This window comes from Convolutriloba macropyga, chromosome 11, assembly GCF_964194025.1.
Source record: "Convolutriloba macropyga chromosome 11, txConMacr16.3, whole genome shotgun sequence".
In the NCBI taxonomy this organism is placed as follows: Eukaryota; Metazoa; Xenacoelomorpha; order Acoela; family Convolutidae; genus Convolutriloba; species Convolutriloba macropyga.
In genome coordinates, this window is record NC_134478.1 from 44,847,788 (window position 1) to 44,866,176 (window position 18,389).

The window sequence follows — 18,389 nt, forward strand, 5'->3', positions numbered from 1 at the left end:
TTGTAAAAGAGCTCTTCTTTTTTAACGGGGGAAATCAATGTGTGTATCATTCTAGGCTAACGCGAATGCTGATCAAAGCGATGGAAGTTAATGGAGTAGAGGGAAACTATAGAGTGGCTTGCGAGACCACAATGCGACTATTGCGTCAGAACAAAGACAGTCTAATTGCAGTGCTCGAAGCATTCGTCAACGATCCATTGCTGAACTGGTTGGCTTTAGATATGAGAACCGGTCATCAACAGAACGTGCCATACCATGGTGCTTCGCAACAACAGCCCAACTATCATTCTCAGAGAAGCAACGGAGTTGTTCCTCAACAAGGCACGTCATCCCATAATCATAACGGCCATCGTGGTTCCTCAAGAACCAATACTAATGCGGCTTCTGGCGATGCCAACTTGAACGTTGCAATGCCAGCGCAGCCAGAGGGTAACAGGAAAGCCCTTGACGTGTTGAAACGAGTCAATGACAAATTGGAAGGTGCTGATTTTGGCACACAGAGTAACTTGGACGTTGAGACCCAAGTGTCAAAATTGATCATACAAGCTACATCGCATGAGAATTTGTGCCAGTCGTATATTGGGTGGTGTCCTTTTTGGTAATGCAAATTGGCAGATGTCATAAGTATATATAAATTGGTTCGTGAACGTGATCAAAACTACTATGAATATTGGAGGTCATTTTATATGATGTCATGCCTCGTGAGAAATGTTAATATTATGCGTCAGTTTGTTTGGCTAAAACTCAAAATGGAACTTATTTTTTAGATTCAATCAATATTCTGGTTATGTCATACAATAAAAAGTTGTGCTATTTTCTATTTGGATAGTTTTTGACAGTCAATATAAATCATCGTTATTTATACTCTTTAGTTACTTTGCTCATTATTTCATAATTAAAACTAATTTTCTGTGGATTATTTATTTTCCTTGAGAAGATCAGAATTTTATCAGAAGGCCGAAAACTCGCGAGAGCTCCCAAAAAGGCTTAAAATATAATTGCACTTTTGTTGTATGGTTTTTGATCTATCCAGATACATCATTCAAACGAATTTCACACCATTGCTTTCCATTTCTGAATATTCTAAAATGCTCTCATTCAAGAGCGTGTCGGCTATTGTTATTAATAGCCGCACAGCGATAGCTGGGGCTATTATTCTCTTGGTTTTTTACTATTCAAAGAATTTGAATTGTATTGGGGCGCTGTCTTTTTTTGTTCACACAATTTCATGATTGTGAAGTCAAATTGGAGTAGTGATTTTGGTCACGGTGAAACAGGAAATGGAGCTAAAAAGCGAGTGGTTTTGCGGAGTTAAATTTTTTGCTCTAATTTTAAAGTAGAGTGAGAAAACGGTGTTTGAACAAAAATTCGCTTTCTCGCTAGTGGTTTTTGTTCACATGCGGCAATTTCACTTGGTTTTTACTGTTTTTTTTTTTTCAATTTTTTGGATCGCATTTTTTTCTAAATGGTTTTCCTAATCCATTCGTTATTCATTCTAGGCCTAATTTTTGTTAGAATCAAATTTACATTTCTCGCTAGTGGTTTTTTGTTCTCGCTAGCAGCATTTTGGCATTGATTTTCTGTTTTTTTATCTGATTTTTTTAGAAATGGTTTTCCCAATTCACTAATCCGTTCTAGGTCTAGTTTTTTGTTTAGTCAATGGAAATTCTTTGAATTGTACTTCAGGAGTCGTCCTGCTATGTTTTTTTTATTTCGTCGTCAAGTTTTTGTTACGGCCATATGAAGTCACAACCACTTTTTGTTCATTCGTTCCTACAATTTCAACAGAAGCGCGTGCGTGTCGTCATTTTTCGCTCTTAGTGGAACGAGTTTTTTTTGTTCATTCGCGTGATTATTTACTTCAATTCAAAGAGATATAGTCAAGTGAATGTGTCACTCTAAATGAAGGTTATTTGAGAGCCGCTAATAGAGGCAGCAAAAACTAATTCTGAATCAAAATATAACATCTCAGCCTTCAATGAAAAGACTAATTTTTTGGTCTGTCTTTTTTAACAGTTTTTTTTTGAGACTGCAGATCTACGTAGCTATTGCGGCTATTTTTTGGCAATCTGTCAGCTATGTTTACTTGTTGCTTCGATGAATGAAAGAAAGATTTTAATTGCTCTCGAACGAAAATATAGCAATTATTGCGATCATGTCTTCTTCTTAATGCAAAATTTATACTCGAGCGTTTTAGACGAGCATTGCATTATCTAAATTGCTATCTCAGTTACAATTTTGAGCAGCTAAATTTAATGGGAGGCAGTTTAAAGTGTGAGGAAATTAATTTCATTTTCAAAACGTTGAATCTTAATAATGATTTATAACCTGAAGCAGGCTGCAATAGAATAGATCTACCGCCAGTCTTTCGAAAGAAATTGTTCTGACTGTGTTTAATTTTATACCGTAATTATTAGAAATCAAAGGACTTGTATTATATTGGTGTGCTGTCTTTTTGTGGAGATCTGTGCGCACTTTTTCGACTTGTCAAATGAGAAGTCAAATTAAAGTGCTGATTTTAGTCTCGCTGGAATAGGGAGCAGAAGGGATTAAATTTGCAGCGTGATTTTTCTATCCTATCTGCTTTTAGAGTAGGAGTGAGAATTTGTTGTTCGAACAATTTTTTGATTTTTGAATACGAATTTTTCCAACTGATTCTGATTTCTACTTGTGCTGATTTTTTAAAACTAATGGAATCATTCAGTTGTTCTAATACCGCATAGCGGTTTTTTAGAAGTCAACAAAGGGCATTTATTCGTTTATATAAATAAGGGCAGTTATTCGTTATTGTTTGTTTTTGTTGAATATTTTATTAAAATGTTAGTTGAAACCATTTTTGTTATTCTTCGTGTTAACTTGTTCCTTAGTGTTTTTAATTGCTCTTGAACGAAGTTCATAGCAATTATTTTCAACGTGTTGACTTCTAAAGTGACTTTCACGCTTTCGTTCTTCATTTTTGAGTAATTTCTATTGCTCTCACTCAGAAGTAAAACTTGTTGCTAATATAAATTGGTTGCAGCATAGCAACAGGCAGCCCAAAAAGGAGCCCAAATTTAGTTGAAGAAATTTAATATGCGACAAGACACCATTGTTTCAAACTACAAAAAGTGTTGTTTGAACATACAAAATTTTCTAAACTTTTAACTTCCTGCAGAAGTTTTAAATAGGTGTTTTTATGTTACCATGCTAAAACATAAATAATTTCAATGTCGAAAATTTAAACCTGTCTACTCAGAATTTAACCTGACAAATCTAAAAATTGAAAAGCAATATTCGGAAAACCCTCCAATTGAAATGGTAAGTCTAACGGGCTCTGTGATGATCCATACCACTTTTCTACAATAAAATTATCGATAGGTCAAAATTGACAGCAAAAAAAACTTTCAAAGATCCTGATCGTTACAGTAGAAGTATAACACTTACTGCCCTCTTATGAGGGGCCGAAACAATTAGCTGTTGATGGCTTCTTCATTTAAAAAATGGAAAAATAGCGATCGCTTGATTCTGATTAGAATCAAGTTTCGGAAGCAAAAAAGTGGCTGCAATGCCGGCTGCATAGTGGCCAGCATTGTAGCCACTACAATTATATGTCTTGTATTGAGAAAAAATATCCTTTCAAGAGTCAGTGAGTTGAAGACAGAAAATAGTTTGACCGATGGCCTGTTGGCACAAAATGGAGAATTTTTTTAGTTTCCTTTGATTTGGTGAGCAAATTCATGTTCATATGGGTGATTGATAAACAGTTGATTGAGAAAATTGAAACTTGCTCGATAAATGTAATTGACGCAACAACTATTATTTACCGTTTTTTCTTCTGAGAGATTTTGAATTTCGCTCTTGGAAAAAAATTGACCGATCGGCTTAATTGAAAAATCTAGGAAGATATGAATACAGTATTTTCAGATTCTTTGTTTTAAATGAGCGCTGGAGTTAAGCTAACTTCTCTCGGACGCGTGTGCTCCTGTCAGTTGAAAACTCTGTTTCTGAGCCAGAATGGAACCCGATCTTTATCAGCTGGAAGCCGAGTGCTTTCGGCTAAAGGTGGAGGAGTAAATATGACCACTGGGGTGCCCTACGATACGCATCACTTGCACAAGGCCCTAGTTTCAGCTGGATTCACTGATTCACAAGCAGAGGTCATCAACGAGCAATTAAAGTCAGTGGTATGTTCTAAACTCGGCATGATCAAACAGTTCTTTCTCATATAGTTTCTCTCTATTTCATTATAGAATGAAGCCAAACACAAACATAAATTTTTGTTGAGCGAAAACCTTTTTTTCAATAACTGATCTGAAGGAAATATTTCTACGAATTAATGTTAAGCATCTTAGATTTTAATTCCAAATATTGATCATGATCACTGTTTTCATCAATTTAAACATTGAAATGAATGCTGAAACTAAGGAATGGATTTTTGCACTTTGCTTCATCTTATTTCTCTCACACACTTTCGTTTCCAATAATCAATACATTCGATTGGTCTCTTTTGTTCTCCGCTCATTGGATGAGGCAAATGCAAACAATGCAATTTAAATAAATCTACTTTCTCATCCCAAATAACTTCTGCTCCCTGATACTTTCACAATTGATCAGCTTTAGAAATGTACATTTTGACTACATGGTTCAAAGGAGGAAAAATAAATTCTTGGTTTTGCCCATCAGAATTGTGATGGCTTCTTTGAGCCACAACAGTGACAGCCAGCTCAAAAGGTAATTTTAAGGAGTCATGACGTCCAGTGCTACACAAACGTTTGAGCGTTTTTTAGCGTGAATTGTCACCAGCTTATGGAGTCATGTCGACCCTCTCCTCATAAATGAAAGCTTTTAAGAAAAGGGCAAAGAGGAGTTAACTGGCTTGAATAAATCGCAGAACCCTAAAAATCTTGAGATTGTGATTTTCAGCCGACAATGTGGACGATCAATTGAGGTCAATTTTTCTCTTAAAGAGGTACGAGTGAAAAAGAAGTACATTTCAGATTGCCTAAATTCAAAAACAGATTCTTTGAACAATTCTTAAACGCCTTTCTTGCCGTACCTGTAACAACTAAAACAACTTGTGATTTCATCATAATAAAAATTAAGGGTTAGGTTTGTGAATAACGTGGCATGGCTCACGTGTTTTTGATATCAGATTTCGTATTTTTGGAACCAATTAACTGCAGAAATTTCCCTCTGAACCATCTAAATGTTGCCTCTGAAATTAGGAAGTATAATGTCTTCTGTTCGCCAATTTGACCTTAAAGGAAAGTTTTTTTTTGGAAGTACGCTTTCATGCCTTCCAATTGTGAGTAGATAGCTAGCGACGGGTTATATTTGAGTGATTTCGTGCAAACCGCTCAAGTGGTGTTATTACCATTGTTTGCCCTCTCTAATAATTTTTTCTACGCGATGGGTTTGTGTTTGACCTGTTTACTTAATTCCTTCCGTCCGGCTCACTAATTTTCAATATTGCGCATTGGATTTCGGGTCCAACGAAGTGATGCCGTTTTTATCTGTGTGCTTCTTATTTTCTCAAACTCCGTCTTTTGATCGCCTGCTCCAGTTTTGTTTTTTTTTTACACGAACAGTTCTAGGGGGTGATTCGATATTATGCAAAATACCGCCTCCAAGTTATTTCGAATCAAGTACTTAGGCAAAATACTTGATTCGAAATAACTTGGAGGTGGTAAAGCAATCAATGTTCAGAAACCGTTTTTTACATGCGGATTTATTTAAAAAAAAAACTACATGTAAAATATTATTTTGTCAATTCGTTTTACTTTCTTACCCCGTCATTGGTGCTCGGGAAAATTTTTGTGCAAAAGAAACGAGAAAGAGGACGGAGAAAATATAGTTTTAATACATAGAATTGTTAGCCATTTATCGCAGAGAACTAAGAATTAAATATAAGAAGTTGAAATTTGGGTATTGAATAAAATTAAAATGTTGAGTTTTAGTTGAGTTTTTCTAGTTTTTAATCGAATAAGATGTCCGTCATCACGTTGTTTGCGCCGAAAGTTTTGCAAACATTTATATTGTACTTATAAAATCAACTCGATAGATTTTTGTCTTTATAGCGTTTTCTTATACAATGTTTTTGATAATAATTGTTCAACCATTGCAAACGCTTGCGTTTTTGTATGCACTCTTTCGATTTCATTTCTGAAGTGACGTTTTAACGCTTGACTTTTTTGTGTCCCAAATTGCTCTTATGCATATCTCTGTTGCTAAAACAGAACCGACTGTAGAATAAGATATCACAAGGCTCTGATAGACGATCATGCCCTAATGTCCGAGCTGAATTGTATTACGCTTGAGGTTGGGTTTGAAAGTCTCCTTGGTCGGTATTTTTCGCACCCATTGAAATATGTAGGCTACAGCGCCCTATGAAATAAATAGCGCCTCCTATCGTTTGAGAGCAATTTGTGCGACGGTAGTCGGTTAATGTTTTTTTTATTTGACGTGTATTACGCTGAATTGTATTACGAGCTGAAGTGTATTACGCCGGAGGTTGGGGTTCGAACCTCTCCTTGGTTGTTTTTTTGCACCCATAAAAAATATCTAGGCTAAAGCGCCCTATTAGTTAAATTGCGCCTCCTGTCTTTTGAGAGCTATTTGTCCCACGGTAGTCGGTCAATGTTTTTTCTTGGTTTGATGTATATTACGGTGAAGTGTATTACGAGCCGCCATTATCTCGTAAGTGTGGCCAAGTTTCATCTCTTTTTAATTGCTGTCAATTTAAGCTCAGCCGTTATTTTGGTCCGATTCGTCTTTTCTGGAGATTTTGGCTTTTTCGTCTGACAGATTCATATTTGACTTTTTGTTGAGGAGAACGGGCTAAACTTGTGTGCGAGGGCATTATATTGTGATGTAGTTATTTTATGTATTTGGTTTCTGATTCCAAAACTGTATGTTGTATGTTTTTCAAAACGATTAGACCAAAATTGGTTTCTTAAAGATAGTATTTGTAGCCTCTAGCGTTCGCGAGTAATTAGTTCGATCTTATTCTGGACTGGTGTTGATAAGAAAAAAATGTGATTTTGCTTGGTTTTGATAGGTGAAAAACAGCACGCAAACATACGAGGAGCATTTTACGCAATTAGACAATCTGTCTGAAGAGTTGAGTAGAAAAGTGGCGAGGATAGAACAGTTGGAAAAAGAGGTGGCTCTGCTTGAGAAGGGAACAGTCCAAGTCCTCAGGAGCGAGAACCAGAAATTAGGAACTGAGATCAACGCATTCCATGGTATACTCAAGGAGGATCTGCAAAAGGTACTTGTTTTTGGTTGACCTTGAAAAGTGTTAAATCCTCTTCTGTTTCTTCTAACATGTTCTATTAGGTATTTTTTCTATATGATTTTTGTGTCAATTGTTTTTTGTCTTAAGCTAAAACTAATGTGGTTCTTGTTTTACATTTTTGGCTCGATTCTTTTCTTTTTCTTTACTAATTTTAGTTTATCGAGCATTTTGTCTCAAACCGCCAATTATTTCTTAAATCAGCCTTATTCAAAGTATTTTAATTATTTAGATTCGCAATGACCTGCAGCTAGACTTCAATCTTCACAAAAGCTGGACCAAGTCAGCACTGACGGAGCTGGACAAAGAAGTGAGTCGGTTGTCCAATCAGATTGAGATCAAAGCAGCTGATTTGGGAGCTCAGCTGGACCGGAGCAAAATGGAGAATCTCAAGTACCAAATTGGGCTTATGTTCAGTTGTATTGGTATCATTATATCTGTTGCATTTGCATGGTGGAGAATATTCTCAAAATGACGTAATAATTTTTTTATTTTGAATTTATATCACTCGCATAGTTTTCAACTGTAACAGGCCAAATCTGCTGCGTGGCGTTGACACTAAATAATGTGTTGCATTTGCTTAGTAAGATTTTTGAATTTCATTCGCTGAGACTTCAACGGTAACAGGTGAAATTTATCTGGAAATCTGAGCCGATACTAAATTCGGTACTTGTTTTGCGTAGCAGAGAATATTCTCGAAAAGAAACCAATTTTTGAATTTTGAAATCAGTTCTAGTTTTTTTTCCAGAAGATCAAGTTTTGAGTTAAAAGAACCCCTGATTTTCAAGCATCAAGGACATTCTAAGTTAACTTTTTTGTCCTTGTTGCTTTTGCTTTGAATCGTTATCGCGAATTTTTCAATTTCTTGTTAAAATTTGCGATTTTTTGCAAGTTGTTTGAAATTTTTTTGTCATTCTGCAAGTTTTTCCCGACTTAGTGGCCAGATAACCTCCTCTAAATTTATTTTTGAGGAAGTAAATCTAATTTTCGTTAATTTAATTTCAATTGGATTGCGCGCGTGCCGTCATTGTTAACTCTCAGTGGAGAGAGTTTTTTGTTCATGATTAAGTTTACTTCACTCTCAAAAATGTTCAGTCACACGTGATTTACTTCACTCTCAAAAATGTTATCCTCGCTCCGAAATTGACCTTTATTTACTTTAATTTAAAGAGATAAGGTTTAAGTGAGTTCGTGTCATGCTAATTGAAGGGTGTTTGAGGGAAGATAATAGAAGCAGCAGTAAGTTAAACAGATCCACAATCAAAATATAACATCTCAGCATTTAAAATAAGTTTTTTTCGTTTTTTTTTGCAATCTTTTTGAGTTTGCGAATCTGCGAAGCTATTCCGGCTGTTTTCTGGCAATCTGCCAGCTATGTTTCTTATTCAGAATTTAAGTTGCTATTGCCATTGCTTAAGTATAACGTGCTGCAGTTCGAGGGTTCGAATCATTTCCTAGTCGGAGTTTTTTGGCACCCATAGTGAAGAATTAAACTAGGATAAATCTGCTTTGAATTAAATTGCCCCGCTTGTTGTTCATATCATTAAATGTTTAAGCGCTAAGAAAGAAGATCAATGACGGGAAAAGGGATTCGAAAACGATCAATGAGTGAAACGACTCAGAAACCAGAAAAGGTTCGTGACCGAAAGCAGCAGAATTGGAAGAATGCCGATGGTCAAGAGGCGGTTGCTGGGATAAAGATTTTTATCAAGTGCCTTTTACAATTTGTTTTGGTTATATATGTTGATGCTCACTTCATTTCGGACTTAATTTTATTTTCTTTTTGCTTAAGTTTCCGCTCTGCTTCTTTTTCTTCTGAACTCTTGACATCTTTTTGTATGTTTTCTTTTTTCAGTTAGTTTGTAAGTTTTTCTCTTTTTTGGCTTTTTGCTGTTTAATTTTCGATTTTTTTCCTTGTTGCTGCTGTTTGTTTTCGGTTTTTTGATCGTTAATGTTTTTTTTCGGTTTGTTTATTCTCTTGCTTTCCTTTCTTCCTCTCTTTTTATCTTGTATTTTGAAGTATTTGTAGTATTTTGGGTCTATAATTTCAGTTTCATGTTGTTCTTACAATAATTCTTCGCTGTCGCTCTCTTTCTCTGTGTGGTTATTGTATTTTTGTTACGTTTTACTTGTTTCATTTTTGTTTAATCTATATCCTTTTAGCTAGTTTTTTCTGACGTTTTTTCTGATCTTTTTTTCAATGTGTCGGCTTTTTGTCTTTGTTTTTAAATAATTTTTGTATTCCTAGATATACTTTTTTCAATATTTTTTTATTCGTATCTTTTTAATAGCCGCACAGCGATAGCTGAGGCTATTTTTGGCCTTCTCTTGGTTTTTACGACTCGAAGAGGAGTATTGGTTTTCTCTCGGTTTTTTTTTACAGGAAGTAGATTTGTTCACGCGGCATTTTGACCTAAAAGCGAAAGTGAGAAAAGCTGTCTTGGTGAACAGATTTTCGCTGAGCGAGAGAAGTTTTTGATCATGCGCTGCATTTAGTGAATGACTTTTTGACTTTGAAAAGTAGTTTTTGACTGAATTGCACATATAGATAACCGTTTTTAGCCGTTTTTCGTCCAAGTGGCCCAATTTTTTTGCTTTTAATTTAGTTTCTTGTAGAAATAAGTTTTATTCGATACTATAGTGAAATGTCAACCTCGGAAATTGATGCCACAGTGTTTTGCAGAGCCTGAAAATGCGTCTCAAGTTGAAAAATGGCACATAATTCTTGATTTTAAAGTTAGTTTTTGGCTTTTTTCTATTAATTTCTTCATTTTTGGATCTTTTAGCCGTCTTTTTGTCAAAAATCAGTTAATATGGCAACTTCTCTTTGATAATTCCTATACTCAACGCTTCTTTCTACCTCGATGTTTTTTTTCATAAAATTGTACAAACGCTAATCCGATTTTGGTAGGTTTTTTCCGATTTTTGTCAGTTTTTTGTTTGTATTTTGCTTGTAATTGCTAGAAATAGTTTTTTTGTGCAACATGAGGGAATTTTTTTTTTCGTTTCAATAACATTTCATTTATTTTTTGGCGTTAAGTTTTGAAAAAACAGTTAAAACTTTTTCATAATTGCAGTTGTAACATAAAAGATCTTTGACCATTTTTTTTTTGCAAAATGTTTCAATGTTTCGTATTTATGAATTTTGCTTTTTCCTATTTTTTTGTTCTCTTCAGGAGGATAGATCTTTGTTTCGGTTGACTAGTTATCTTTTCTATGTCTTGAATGCTGAACAATGAAATGTATTCGTTTTTCTTGATTTTTTCAAAATTAATTTTTAACTTTCAAAAGTCAAGATTGTCGTTTTGTTACGGTGTTCCTTACATTGTGCCCATATTCTTAAGATTCTAGTTTGTATCATTCTAGCTTTCTCCTGTCACCTACATTTAATTTCGGCATGTTGATTTTTTCAGTTGTAAAAAATGAATGATTTCAGCTTTTTCTTAGATTTTCGTCATTTCTTTGGTTTGCAATTGATTTCGTTCAACATAAGGCAGTACTGAGAGTTTGATAACAAGCTTTTCCCAAAATTTCCACATATGATTTTTTAAGGCAGCTTTCTTCCGGACTTGGTATTAATTTAAAGGATTTTTTGCCTCTGAATATTCTGCTTATGTCTTTTCTATGATCAATTTTATTTTTGATTTAGTATGAAATCATGTTGTCTAGCATATGTACAACAAGGAACAGGTGTGTGTTGTGTTTTGTCCTAATGGCAGTGATTAAAAGTGTAACTATAGGTATTTTCTGATTCTTAAATTTGAGCTTTCTTTTCAAAAGATTTAACTCAGTTTCTAATTTTGTTATCTGTGGTTTGCTTTCGCGATCTTTTTCAGATTAATATCATGAATTATTTGAGGGCTATTGATAACCTTGTCAGCTTTTTAAGACTATCGGACTTATTACCACCTTAATTTTTTTGGATTTTGTAACGTTACCAAACGTTTTCAATAATATAAAATTTTGCTGCATTTTGTTGACAGTGGTTTAAGTTTCACCAATTTTTAGAGCAGACCTGGAGAGGTAGCGAGTTAGTGGTTCAACACAAAAGATAGTTGCTTCCGCTGCAATTACAGTTTTGTTAGTGAAGTTTTGACGCTTCGAGTCGCTTCCGGAATTCTTCCGGCTATGTTTTTTTATTTCGTCGTCATGATTTTTGTTACGACCATATGACGTCACAGCCATTTTTTGTTCATTCGTTCATGCAATTTCATTTGAATTGCATGTGTGACGTCATTTTTCGCTCTTAGTGGAACGAGTTTTTTTGTTCATGCGCGTGATTAAATTTTTGGTCACACTTGACTTACCTCACTCTCAAAAATGACTTCCTCAATTTGAAATTGACTTTTATTTACTTCAATTCAAAGGGATAAGGTCAAATGGGTGTGTGTCACTCTAAATGAAGGTTATTTGAGATCAGCTAATAGAGGCAGCAAAAACTAATAAAGATTCTGAATCCAAATATAACATCTCAGCCTTCAATGAAAAGACTAATTTTTTTGGTCTGTCTTTTTTAACAGTTTTTTTTGAGACTGCAGATCTGCGAAGCTATTGCGGCTATTTTTTGGCAATCTGTCAGCTATGTTTACTTGTTGCTTCGATGAATGGAAGAAAGATTTTATTTGCTCTCGAACGAAAATTTAGCAATTATTGCGGTCATGTCTTCTTCTTAATACAAAATTTATACTCGAGCGTTTTAGACGAGCATTGCATTATCTAAATTGCTATCTCAGTTACAATTTTGAGCAGCTAAAATTTAACCAAAATTTAACAGATCAGCCTTCAATGAAAAGACGATTTTTTTTTCGTCTGTCTTTACTGTTTTTTAGACTGCCGATCTACGAATCTATTGCGGCTATTTTCTGGCAATCTGCCAGCTATGTTTTTTATATTTAATTCTTTTTTATCCTATCCCTCATTTTTCTTTCCGTTTAATTTTTTTCGTTGTTGCACTCATCTTTTTGTTTTTTCTCAGTTTTGTTGTTTTCTATCGTTTTAACCCCTGTTTCTGTTTTGTTTGGATCTTTGATGTTTCAGTTGTCTGACCTGCTTTCAATCTGTTTCTTTGCTAGTTTTTCCTTTTGTTCTTTCTTTCAATCGCTTGTTCTATCTCTCTCTCTCTCTCTATCTCTACTAAAATCGTTGGCATCTTTCCATTTGATTGTTTAGCGATAAGAAAGAAGGCTCTTATTTGGACGTGATCACGTACATAAGGACAAAATTAAGTTTCGCGCTTTTGCATCGCTCCATACTCTGCCTCCGTGGAGCACGCTACATAAGCCGGCGCCTTGCAGTAGAAGTGTCGATAGGAACCTTTGTAGAGGAAGGAAGGCTGTTGTCCTAAATGTTTCTATATATTTATTTTCCTAATCTTGATTCAAAATCGCTCTACAACATTTTTTGATCGCTATTTATCATATCTATCGTGACTATAATTTTGATGCTTTAAGTTCTCCATCTTTCGCATCTGATGCGTTAATTGTTGACTACTGTCCTGTCAGGATTTATAATATACATAAGAGTTGACTTGCTGCCCCCGAGTTGACCGACTACCCTTTTAGGGGAGGGGCTTTCTTTTAATTGACTTTTTTTTTCAATTATTCAGCCCAGAATTTTTTTTTTTGACAAAATAATCATAAATTTAAGGTGTGCTTGTTTGGGGAAATCATGGTTTAAATCATTTCTAAGTTCAGTCAATTCTCAGAAAGTTTTCTTGCGATCAACCTTGTGCCCACAAATCACCATGGCGCCCACGCAATTGAGTATTTGCCTTTTATTTGTTCCCAGAAACCCTCACAATTGGGTCTTCAAAATTTCTTTAAAATCAACCCACACAATCGGGTTGAGCAGAAGAAATGAGCATTGTCCCCACTCATTGGGTGACAAACAAGTTCGCGCACAGCAATAACTGGGCAACTAAAATTGGGTGAGACAATACTGTAAATTAACTATTGTGGGGCTGAAGGTGTTGTCGCAGGAATGAGTCTCATAACAGGGGATCTCTGGCGATCAGCATTGTGGCTGAACCTCTCATTAAAGTCACTGAGACTCCTTGAGATAATCTATTGTAGGCAACTGATAAACCAGCTGGTTGAAAGTTTCGGTTATCGGCAAGCAAGGCTATACCTTTCAAAGTTTTTCGAACCAAATCTGAGAAGCCCCCGAAAGATTCAAACGCGAGTGGTACAAACTGGATACCTATTTCGGCACATTTTTGGGCATATTGTTCATATTTCCTATCTTCAGCATTTGTCAGAGCAAAACCACACCTCCTCGCCGCATCTGAAATTAGACTGGGCTGCAGTGGGGAAGTTATGGTTACGTCTAACGCAGATGGTTGTCCCGCTGACCAGCTGGGCAAGTATATGTCTCCTGGCCTTGAGTTATTATCTGGAATCAAATTTTTCTGTTCGCAGACGGGTGATAAGTTTGTGGTCGAGCAAGCAGCAAATATTCTATCCCTCACTCTATCGTGCCGCGATATCATATCCCCCCGACCATGACAGCTTAAAGCGTGATCACCCAGCTTGTCCAGTCTGCCGTTTTGACAGTAAGGGCACTTTCGTTCCTCAATGTATAACAGAACACCAATCCGATACTTCAATGCGGCTCTGAATTCATTTGGCTGAAGATGAAGGCCCAGACTAGGGATTGGAGGTGCGGAAAGCCAGGCACCAGATTGAGGCAACGTTAGTGAAAGCAAACGAGCTTTCTCCCGATTTGAAGTCTGATTACCAAGAAGGTCAGAAAAAGCAGCATCATCAAGTGCCTCCTGAATCTTGTGTTGCGTATATTGGCTAATTTCTAGATTCTTCAGTTCTTCCACTGTTTCTTTGAAAATTTGATTGTCTGTAATTTTCTCACCGGTTATTTGTTCCACTAAAGCGTCTGCCTGCGATACTAACCCAACAAACGCCGCTTTCAATTGGTCAATTGCTTGTCTAATTCCAACGCCAGTTTTGCTTATTGGTAGACAAGCCTGCTTCCAAGCGTTGTCACTTATAAGGGTGCCTAACATATTCTCAAAAGTTGTTCTCTGAAGCTTGTCAAAATCCTGCAAAATAACAGAGGATTCGTCAGATGGAGTGTTACATCGCAGGGAATATACCATCTTTGGGGCACCAAGACAGTTTCGAAGAATTCCAAGCGCACAATGTGGGTCGTCTAGGTACGCCAAGTTGTCGAGCAGTTTTTCTATTTTGTTGACTCTTTTTCTCAAAGATGCAGCAACAAAACTGGGATTGCCGATGGCAGCGCCCAAGATCTCAAGTCCTTCTTTGCTATTTATTTTTACTCTGTTATCTATAGCGTTCAGATCAATGGGTGACCAAAGCTCACATTTTTCTATTCTGAGCTCTAAGCCGCATCCTTCACCCAAATTTGTCAACAAATTCAATGCTGTGCAAAGTTGTTGGTGGGTACCAGCAAGGATGCCATCATCCAAATACCAATTATGCTGTACTAGATTTGGTAATTTTGTTTCAATTTTGTTAATGATTGGCCACAGAGCTAGTGAAAACAAAAGCGGCCCCAAAGGATCCCCTTGCTGGACTCCCGATTGGCTACTTAAGTATGTGTTGTTAAAATGCAAATGACTGTGTTGTGAGTAGCAAAAAGTCGCAAAAGGGGCAACACTAGGTAAGAATTTTGCGACTGCTTCCAAAACCTTGCTTCTTTTTACCGAATTGAAGGCAGTTTTGAAATCAATCTGCAATATTCCGGAATCTTTTGACCTTTGCAGTTTTTCAAAGGAAACTCTTGTTGCATGTACTATGCCCTCAGCACCACCCTTGACCGCTACCCCCAATTGTTTTGTGTTAAAAAGATCAGCAGCATCTGAATTCGCTTCACGAGCTATGCATTTAGCAATAAGACGTCGAATGACTTCCCCAACAGCAATAGGACGGACCCCACCTTTCAATTTTTTCAATGCAGTTATTGTTGCACTACATAGTATAGAAGCAACGAATTCGGGAAGCTGACCCCTGCTAGCTAAGTTGACAAATTTTGTTAAACTAGTGATTGCTCGCTTTGATTGATCAGGGGCACCGCAGTTTACTGCATGCAGCAGATGCTCGGGGTACATTTTCGACGGCCCAGCTGCAGTAAATTTGGAGAACGACTCGATTTGGAAGAATACTGATGCCTCGTCAAATTGATATGCGTTCGTGTTAGCATCTTGATCAAATTGATGGTCAGGTTGCTTTTCCTTAGGGTGGAGCTTTTTAAGTTCATTGAACGTTGCAGCATTGTTAGGTGCGACGCCGTCAGAAGACAGAACTTTCGCTGCCCTCCCAAACTGCCCCTGCAGACAAAGAGATTTCGCTCGGCTTGCTAAGGCGTCTATTGACTCATTGCTAGTTTTATTTGACTGCTTCATTGAGGCCGCCTCGTACCACAGTGCAGCATAATCACCTGATTTCCATCGCTCAACTCTGCTCAACAACTGTTTCTCTTGCTGCTGCTTGTGTTTCTTGCCCCCACGATTAGACGCGCGTAGAACACATTTGCTAATTGCAAAGAGTTTTTTCCAATTTTCTATCGATTGCGCGTGTGAAATGCAAGCATCGATAACGGATGTTAGAAATTCTGACCATCTCACCCGAAACTTTACAGGAATGAACCTTAGGGTAGGGATGTGCTTACTGCTGATGGTTTCGAGATCTGGGAGTTCATTTAGATTTATATCTGTTGTAGCTAGATTTGGTGAACTCGCGGATTGCACAATCTCGTCTATTCGCTTCGCTAAATCGCGTGGTATCTTTTTCTCTTTAGACAGTAAAGATGTAAATTGCGAGTAGGCCCATATTGATTTGGAGCACACCATCTCATCGAAGTTCGGTCCCCACTGGTCATATCTAATTTTAGTTTTTCCAAGATGATGTTCGATAACAGATATCTGGTACAGTTTATCCTTTCTGTCGGGGTAGAAAAGTGTTGTTTTGGGGGGCACTTGAAAGCGGGAAGCGTTGTCATCAATTATTAAATTATTCATTTGCTGAGTCAGTCCCGAAGATAAATTGCATTGTTTTGCCCCCTGACTAAGCTCTGTAGTATTGTTAGTCTCAGCTAACGAAACCTTCTTGCTTTCTCTAGTTTTCATAACTGTTAACATTTAATGCGCAATTGCCTATCAAGTTTTTTTTATCCCACCAGATAAAAAAAAACAAGGGCGGGGGTCGTTTTGGTTAGATCTCACCGGTTTGAGGTCCACACAAGCTGCTGAAGAACCACTACATAATTGATTTGCTCACGTGCACATTGCTTCTGATATGATAACAGCCAAAAAAAAGTTGGTGGGGGATCAATCTAGGGTGCTCAAGATTCGGTGTAAAATTTGTTTCTATTTTCGTCTTGCTTGTTGAAATCAAGAGAGCAACTTGAACGCACGTGGAATTAACTGCTTGAGGAAGGTCTCATGTTAAGGCACTAGATTAGATTGTTTTTGCATATTGAATCTGGAGCTGGTGATTTGCTCGCAAGATTAACTGTTCAGATTGGATGAAATCGGAAGCATTTTTTGGGTTCCTACTTGTTTAAATAAAAACCTACATCATTTTGCTTCTTCTAATAGTGTACCCTGATGTTATTGCGAGCTTGCTAGTTGCATAGTTTTTTTGGTATACTCAATTTTTCACCAATTAACGTTCATCGCAATTTGCTCATAGGAGCCTATTTACCGCCTCAGAGAACCAAAAGTGATTTAATCTGCTTCAAAGGTCTACATTTCAGCTTCGGTTAAATTATTTAGAAGGCATTGATTAAAGACCAATTTGAGTAGTCAAGAAAAGTTTGAAGTCAATTTGCTGCTGTCAATTTATCCCCATTCAGCCTTCTATACTGGACATTAATCAGGATTAACAGAGAAACTCAGTGCAATTAACCGAATGTCTATTTCAGATTGCAGATGGGCGATTTTAATTTAAAATAATCAATTTCAAACTGTCAAACGTCCACTGAAAGTTCGTTCAAGGCCAAATGAATATTTTTTTGCTTATGCGAAGAAAAATGTTGTAATGTTTTGCAAAAAATCTTATCAGACTCATTTGAATGACTGGCGGTCCAGCAATGTGTGAAACTAAAGTTAAAACTCAATGTTGTAGCCACATTTCTACGACTACTGCTTACTCACAAAGTTTGGACGAATTAGACTTCGAACGAAGTATTTGTGGTGCAGCGGCATCAAATGACTTCTCAAAAGTGAAACAGATGTTAGAAAAGGCAGGATCGAGGGCCAAACAGCTGGCAAATTATGTAGATAAATCTGGCTATACCGCGTTAGTAAGTACTATTCCCTAGAGTCCTATTTAGACAAAAATTATGCATCCATCCTCCAGCCCCCCCCCCCCCTCCCAAAAAAGAGAAGATGGGAAGCCGGGAGAATCTGATAGTTTCGTATAAAGAAATCTCCTAATCACTCCGAGGAAATCAAGTTTTTAATTATAGAAATAATTGCCTTGTTTTTATCAAAATTAGGAAAACTAACCATTGTGTGCTAAATTATCACAGATTGCCTTTTCCATAATCGACTTCTGTCACCCCTTCATGGGACTTCATGACCCCTTTGCAGCCGGATTTTCGTTGGCTATCAATTAATTCTCAACTTGATTACACTTGGTGCGGCATTATTAAAACGTCCTTTTTGGACTAGCCGGGATACATTTAAACAGTTACTTCTATTTCGGACGGATGGTTTTTTGTATTGAACAGTGCTTCTGTTGATGAAGTTTAATATCATGAAAACGAGTTGAGCATCATCTAAATTTTGATTACTTCAATTCTTCAATTGAATAGCAAAAAAGCGTTGTTTTCTGTCCTTTCACTGTTTTCTCTTAGCAGCGATAAACTTGTTTGAAGGATGATATTTTTAAATATCAGCTGCCTCTAAGACACCAAAAAAATGTTCTGGTCTGTGAAGTTGTATAATTTGTGACTAATTGTTAATACCTTTTCATTATTTAACGATTTTGTCTATGCGATAGTTTGCAGTCAATTTCTCAGTGTGTGAATTTGGCTCATATCAAAATTCCTGTCGCATCATCAATCAAAAGTAAGATGAATAATTGAATCTGATCAGAAACAAACTGCCTACAGCTATCGACTTCTCAGCGTTCTC

The 18,389-nt window shown here is 36.6% G+C and overlaps 3 protein-coding genes across 3 annotated transcripts in view; all 3 read left to right on the forward strand.

Annotated features, from left to right (window-relative positions):
• LOC142349560 (serine/threonine-protein kinase mTOR-like) overlaps nucleotides 1-919 on the forward strand; it is a 32,333-nt gene extending 31,414 nt beyond the window's left edge. Inside the window, exon 6 of the mRNA XM_075401200.1 lies at nucleotides 56-919. Coding sequence (XP_075257315.1) covers nucleotides 56-602 — 547 coding nt within the window. The 3' untranslated portion in view covers nucleotides 603-919. The remainder of the gene's footprint in view (nucleotides 1-55) is intronic.
• Nucleotides 920-3,876: 2,957 nt separating this feature from the next.
• On the forward strand, nucleotides 3,877-7,788 carry LOC142349358 (mitochondrial calcium uniporter regulator 1-like). Its single transcript, XM_075400841.1, has 3 exons — nucleotides 3,877-4,163; nucleotides 7,037-7,249; nucleotides 7,506-7,788. The coding sequence occupies exons 1-3, from the start codon at nucleotides 3,918-3,920 to the stop codon at nucleotides 7,746-7,748; spliced, it is 702 nt and encodes a 233-aa protein (XP_075256956.1). The 5' UTR covers nucleotides 3,877-3,917; the 3' UTR covers nucleotides 7,749-7,788.
• A 9,267-nt stretch (nucleotides 7,789-17,055) lies between these two features.
• LOC142349272 (uncharacterized) overlaps nucleotides 17,056-18,389 on the forward strand; it is a 29,141-nt gene continuing 27,807 nt past the window's right edge. The window contains exon 1 of the mRNA XM_075400723.1: nucleotides 17,056-17,554. Within this exon, the coding sequence (XP_075256838.1) occupies nucleotides 17,324-17,554 (231 nt within the window). The 5' untranslated portion in view covers nucleotides 17,056-17,323. The remainder of the gene's footprint in view (nucleotides 17,555-18,389) is intronic.

Coding starts and splice junctions, on each gene's coding strand:
- LOC142349358 (XM_075400841.1), top strand. CDS start 3,918: ATGAGCGCTGGAGTTAAGCTAACTTCTCTCGGACGCGTGTGCTCCTGT. Junction 4,164..7,036: donor ACGAGCAATTAAAGTCAGTG/GTATGTTCTAAA, acceptor TGGTTTTGATAG/GTGAAAAACAGCACGCAAAC. Junction 7,250..7,505: donor TCAAGGAGGATCTGCAAAAG/GTACTTGTTTTT, acceptor TTAATTATTTAG/ATTCGCAATGACCTGCAGCT.